Source organism: Mustela nigripes, chromosome 17 (assembly GCF_022355385.1).
Source record: "Mustela nigripes isolate SB6536 chromosome 17, MUSNIG.SB6536, whole genome shotgun sequence".
Lineage (NCBI taxonomy): Eukaryota > Metazoa > Chordata > Mammalia > Carnivora > Mustelidae > Mustela > Mustela nigripes.
The window spans coordinates 8,502,249-8,508,248 of record NC_081573.1 but is presented as its reverse complement, the minus strand read 5'-3'; the positions used below and the strand labels follow the sequence as shown (position 1 = coordinate 8,508,248).

Genomic DNA, 6,000 nt, shown 5'->3' with positions numbered 1-6,000 from the left:
GTGCGCCCAGCCTCCCCTTCCCGGCCGGCCCCGCCCCCCGACCACGTGACGCGTGGGGGTTTTCCCGTTCCCCCTAGCGTGACGTCACGATGGGGTGCGGGCCAATGGGCGCGCAGGCCGGCGGCGCCGGGGAATTCCGCCGCCCCGCCCCCGCCCGCCGCCCGCCCGGCCCGGCCCGGCGCCCCCCGCAGCCCCGGGCGCCGCGCGTCCAGCCCGGCCTGCGGCCCCAGCCCCTGCGCCGCTCGTTCGACCCGCGATCGTCCTCCGGACCGTGCCCCCTTGGCCGCCTGGCCTGCCCGCGTGTGTGTTTTGATCTGGGCCGGCCTCCGGGCCGTCCGTCCCCACTGGTCGGGCCATGCCGAGTCGCCGCGTCGCCAGACCGTCCGCTGCGCCGGAGCTGGGAGCCTTGGGTAAGCGGGACCCGGGTTCGGGAGAGAAGTCTGGGGCGGGACTGGAAATGCGGGGGTTCTGGGGGCCCGGAGTAGTCTGGGGGTTTTTACAGGAGTCTAGGGGCTTTGGGGGACGAGATTGAGGGTTCCAGGGACACAGTATCAGAGGGAAGGAAAGGGGCAGAGGAAAGTGACGGGGTCCAGCCCAAGGTAAGAGGGAGGCGTCCCACTACAGAGTGAGAAGGGGGCGGGGCCTGACCCTGAGGCAAAGGAGGGGGCGGGTCCGACTCCGCGAGATGGGGGCGGGGACTGGCTCAGAGAAGGCGGGGCGGGAGCCGCTCCTGAGGAGTGGGGGCGTGGCCAGCCTCGGAGAAGGGGCAGACGAGAGAGGGGCCAGACTCAAGAGTGGGCGAGACTGCGGGCATTGGCTCACCGAAGGGGGCGGGGACTGACTATGAAAGCGAGAAGGGGGAGGAGCCTAACTCTAAGAAGGAAGCAAGGTTTTACTCAGGGTAAGGGGGAGGGGCCTAACTCTGGCAGGGAAAAGGGGGAGGGCTTGTTCCGAAAAAAGAAGGGCGGGGCCTGACTCGGAGAAGAAATGGGGAGTGGGGCTCGCTTCAGGAGAGGAGGGGCAGGGTCTGAGAGGGAGAAAGGGAAGGGGTGACACTGAAAAAGTGAAGGGGTGGGGTTGACCGTGAGAAAAAGGACGGGGCGGGGGCTTTCGTAACTGAGGTTGAGAAGGGCCCCTCCAGACCCGACCTTAAGGAAGAGAAGGAGCCGGCGGCCTGAGTGAGATGCAGGCTGGGGAGAATGACAGAAACTACGGATCCGGTCCATAAGTTAGAGAAGGAAGCAAGGCCAGATTCTGCGGGCGTTAAGGGTGAGGGGGTGGGGGGTGCCTTATCCGAGGGGGCGGGGCCAGGAGAGGAACGGGGTGGGGCCTAGGAGACTCTCGGGTCCTCCCGCTGCATCTCCATCGCCTCCTGAGACTTGCCTCCCTCCCTGCTGCAGGGTCCGCGGACCTCTCCTCGCTCTCGCTCGCCGTTTCCAGGACCACGGGTGAGCAGCCCACCACAGTTCCGGCCCACCCGCGCGCTCAGAACGGGGGAGGGGGGAATCCTATGGAGGCGGCTTTGGGCACACCTCTGTCTGGGGTTTCATCCAGGGCCACCTCAGCTTTCCTCCGCCCACCTGTGTTTGTCCCTGCGGGTTGAGATGGGGGCCCCAGGTCCCCCTACTTCCCGGGTGGTTAGGAGCTGGACAGGTAAAGCTAACCACCTATTCGCCCTGTAAGAGGAGTCCTCTTTATAGACTCGCCATGGTAGTGCAGAGGATTAAAAATGACCTGCCAATGCTGCCACCTCCTCGCTCTGTGAATGCCTGCAAATCACTTCTCTCTGGGCCTCAGTTTTCCTCATCTGTACAGTGGACATAATATCAGTGCCTCCCTTTGTCGGGGTATTGAGAGGATTCAATGAGCTGATACAGGCAGACTTTCAAAGCAGTGTCTGGCACACAGTAAAGTCTCAATAAGCATTAACTGTTCACAGCTGTAATTACTATTACTATTATCAGACTGCCTATAACAGTGGTTCTTAAACCTTTGTGTGCACTGGAGTCACCCAGGGAGCTTGTTAAAACAGATTGTTGGGCCCTACCTCTAGAGTTTCTGATTCAGTAGGTCTAGGATCGGCCCCGAGAGTTTGCATTTCTGGCAAGTTCCCAAAAGATACTCAGAACCACTACTTGGGAAGGTCCCTCAGCCAGTGTCGTCCAAAATTCGGTGCTGCCCAAGAAAATGCAAAATCATGGCCAAATGACAACATCCTCTCTCTTGTAAATCTGCTGGGATTAGGAGGGCAGGAACTGAGTCCTGTTACCATGAAGACACAGCCCCTAGTAGGCTGGGGCTGGGCCTTGGTCTGGAGGTAGTATCCTGGGATGGACCCTAGCAGCTGGCCTGGCCATGGAGGAGGCTCTGCTGGTTCTCTAACAGGTCTGAGAGTGTGGACAATGGGGAAAGGTGGGGCAAGGTGCTGGGGACAGGTACTGCCCACGCACTGGTTCTGGGCAGGAACAAGGCTGAGGTTTTTTCTGGCCCAAGATCTCTGGTTTCAACTGAGAGTCATTTGTAATGTCATCTCTTCAATAAATATTTATTGAACGCCTGTTCTGTACCTCGTCCTGTGCTGGGCAGCACTGGGGACTCGGCAGTGCCTGAAACAGTCTAACTCCACCCTCATGGGTTCCTTACCTGGATGAGGAGGCCAGGCACTTAGGCAATAATTAAATGTGGGATTACCAAATGTGACAAAGGCTCCGAAGAAGTCTTGGGGTCAGTGAAATCTAACAGCAGGGTAAGGATGAGAAAGCTAAATGCTGTGACCGAGTGGGAGGGAAACATCTCCCTCATTCTGATAGGCTAGACACATAGGGTACCCTGGATATACGGTGGGGACAGATAAGAGTCCCGTAACATAAAGTCATGCCAAATCCTAACCAGTGCCAATGAAATGATAAAACAAAGGTATGTAACTGTGAATGACTGGAGCTATCTTGGGGACCGGGGGCCGTCTTGGATTAAGTGGTCAGGGAAGACTTATCTAGTAGGTAACTTTTGAGCAGGGACCTGAAGGAGGAGGAGGGGGGAGAATGCCTTGCAAACAACTGGAGGAAGAACATTCTGGCAGAGAGCAGGTTGTGCTAAGGCCCTGAGGCAGGAAAGACATGGCTGGTGCTCTGCCTGCTTGCAGCCCATCCTGGCTGTCCCTGGATGGTGGCACATCTGTGTGGGAGGTCAGGGTGGGATGGAGTGTTATTTGAGTTGAACCCTAAATAAGGAGAAGTTTCCAATGTTTGCTGGCTGAAAGAGGATTTTTCCCCCCAAAGATTTATTTATTTGTTTGAGAGAGAGAGAGAGAGAGTAAAAGCAGAGGGAGAGGGAGAGAGAATCCTCTGGCAGACTGTTTGCTGAGCAGTGAGCCTGACACAGGCTGGATGGATCCCAGGTCCCCCCGGGATCATGACCTGAGCAGAAATCAAGAGTCAGCTGCTCAACCGACTGAGCCACCCAGGTGCCCCCAGAAGGGGATTTTTAGATAATAATGCTCTTAACTAAGTTTTATGGAGGGGCTAGGGCAGTCAGACATGGAATCCTCATGTTCACACCTTGAGATGGGAGCTCAGACCTTGTTTGAGAAAGACTCAGAGAGGTTGAGAGGCTTGCCCGAGGCTATATAGTGAGTGTGTGACAGGTAGGATTCCAACCAGCATCTGTGTGACTCTATACTCCGTGCTCTGAAAGCAGGTCTGCTACGCTCTTCATTTTAGAGATGGGAACCTGAGGTCTAGAGAGGGAGGGCGGGTTGGTCACCCAAGTCCATAAAAGAATGTCCCCCAACACTTGATCTGCTGGCAGCCAGCATTTATGCAGGCCCTACTATTCTAAGCAGTTCCAAGTGCTTCCCACATATTAGCTCATTTAATTTTCACAGCAGCCCAATGAGGCATTATCACTGTGTCCATTTTACAGGTGGAGAAACCAAGGCAAAAAAGAGTTAAGTGGAGGGACGCAGGGCTCTCCAGTTAGGAAGTTGCACAGCCAGGATTTGAACTGAGGTAGTCCAAACCTCAGGCCACTGCTGCCTGGGCCTCGGTTTCCCCCTGCAACCTGGGCAAAGTCTAACTCCGGGCCCACACGTCATCCAGGACGGACGCCTAAGAGTTTTTCCCAAGTTTAGTGACCGGAGGTTGGCCCTGCCAGGGATTTACAGCCCGTCCCTTCTTCTGTCCCAGCCTCAGTGTCCCCAGCTACCCAGTGGGGGTATCTTCCCTACCCTGCTGACTTCACAGATCACAGGAGATAAGGGGAGCAGGAAAACTGCTTTCAGAGGAGCAAAGGTCTGGCTACCAGGAGCCACTCCCCAAGAGTGGAGGAAGAGGACAGGTCTGGGAGCAGGGCAGGCTGGCATTGATCTGTCTGTGGCCAGTGGCTGGGGCAGGTGACCCTGAGAGGGGCTCTGGCCCCGGCCTGCCCCATCTCGCTGTGTGACCCCAGGCCGGCCTGCTCCCTCTGGCCTTCCCATTGTCCTGTCTGTAGAATGACGGGAGGTTTGTTTCGGTTTCTCCATGGCCCCTTTCAAGACTGAGCTTTCCCAAGGAGGTGATGAGGGGCTTTCCCAGCCTTTAGAATCTTAGCTGTTTAGTTTTTTTTCCTGGTCATAAGATCCTTGGCTTCCCTGGGTCCTCAAGGATGCCTTGAATTCCTGGCCTCAATGTTTTTTTAAGAAGGTGCTCGAGGGTCCCCTGACCCTGGGGCTCCAATATTGCAAGCTGAAGGGAGGGTAGCCCAAGAGGGTGCAATTGGGGTTGGGGTTTGGCACCCCAGCGAGCCAGAGCCCAGTTTCCCAGGACGGAGGAAGAGAGAAAGGGGGAGGGCTCCAGGCCTCCAGGGGATGGGGTTGGGGAATCTGACTTAAAAGATGAAAGTCTTAACCACTTTCTGGACCTCACCTTTCTCTTTCTCTTTCTCTTCCTTCCACAGATGAACTGGGTAAGTATCACAGGGCAGGTCTGGGGAAAGGGGTGGGGGTTGGCGAGATGTCCTAGTGCTCACAGGGCGGGATCTGGGCCTTCTTTGCTGTTGGGGAGAACTGTTGGGGACTTTAATGTTTCTGTTCCCAAACTTCCCGCAGTCCTTGATCTTAGAAAAACCTCCCCACATCAGCTGCCCTTAGTGTTACCATTACCTTGAGCACTGGGTCGTTTTCTCAGTGAACTCTGTGGAGCACGCCCCGTGTGCTAGGCACCACATTCAGCCGCGAGCCAAATGAGGTCCCTCCTGTGAGCTGACCCTCTGGTGGGGGCAATAGTAGGAAAGGGAGTAAATGAATAAGATCATGTCAGATCGGGCTGAGGCTATGAAGGAGATAACAGGAAGAGGAGCCGATGGCCTGGGAAGACACACTAGGTAGGCCTTTCAGAAGAGGTGACATTTGAGCTGAGACCTGAAGGACGAGGGGCCAGAGTGGGTTGAATGGGGGGAAGGACGGAATAGGCAGATGGAGAGTAGGCACAGCACCCCCAAAGAGGGCCAGGCCTTGCTGGGAGCAAGCAACAGAAAAGAGACTGGAGCAGGGCAAGAGGTGGGTAGGGGGTTTGTTGGCAGGAGGCCGAAGGCCCAGGACAGGAGGGGGCCAGTCCACACAAGACTCTGTGGCAGGGGGTCAGGGGTGTGGGTTTTGTTTTGTTTTGTTTTCCTGAGATGAATCGAGTTTGGGGAAGGTATTACATGGAGAGGTTGTTGACTTTGAGTCTTAAGGGAGATGGGAGCCATGGGAGGTGTCTGAGCGGAGTGGGGACAGGGTCTGACCTAAGCTATGTCTGGCTGTGTGTGGGGGACTTGGAGGAGGCCAGAGGGGGAACAGGAGCAGTGGTTCAGAGGGGAGATGGTAAGTGTGGACCAGAATGGAGTGGGGGTGTGGGGAGCAGCGGTGGGAGTGTAAACATGTATTTGAGGTAAGAGGCAGAAGAGGTTCAAGGATGGGGACAGATGTGGGATCAGGAGCAGCTATGCGGGCTTCCAGCTTGGGTACTTGGTGGACGGGTGTGC

The 6,000-nt window shown here is 56.4% G+C and overlaps 1 protein-coding gene across 2 annotated transcripts in view; it reads left to right on the top strand.

The window, feature by feature from the left end:
• Positions 1-259: 259 nt before the first annotated feature.
• The window catches only part of RELB (RELB proto-oncogene, NF-kB subunit), a 28,870-nt gene continuing 23,129 nt past the window's right edge, over positions 260-6,000 (top strand). The window contains exons 1-2 of one of the 2 annotated variants that reach the window (XM_059382181.1): positions 260-410; positions 1,401-1,448. In XM_059382181.1, coding sequence (XP_059238164.1) covers positions 356-410; positions 1,401-1,448 — 103 coding nt within the window. In that variant the 5' untranslated portion in view covers positions 260-355. Of the gene's footprint in view, positions 411-1,102; positions 1,270-1,400; positions 1,449-6,000 lie in introns of those variants that run through there. The other variant, XM_059382180.1, reaches the window with a different exon arrangement.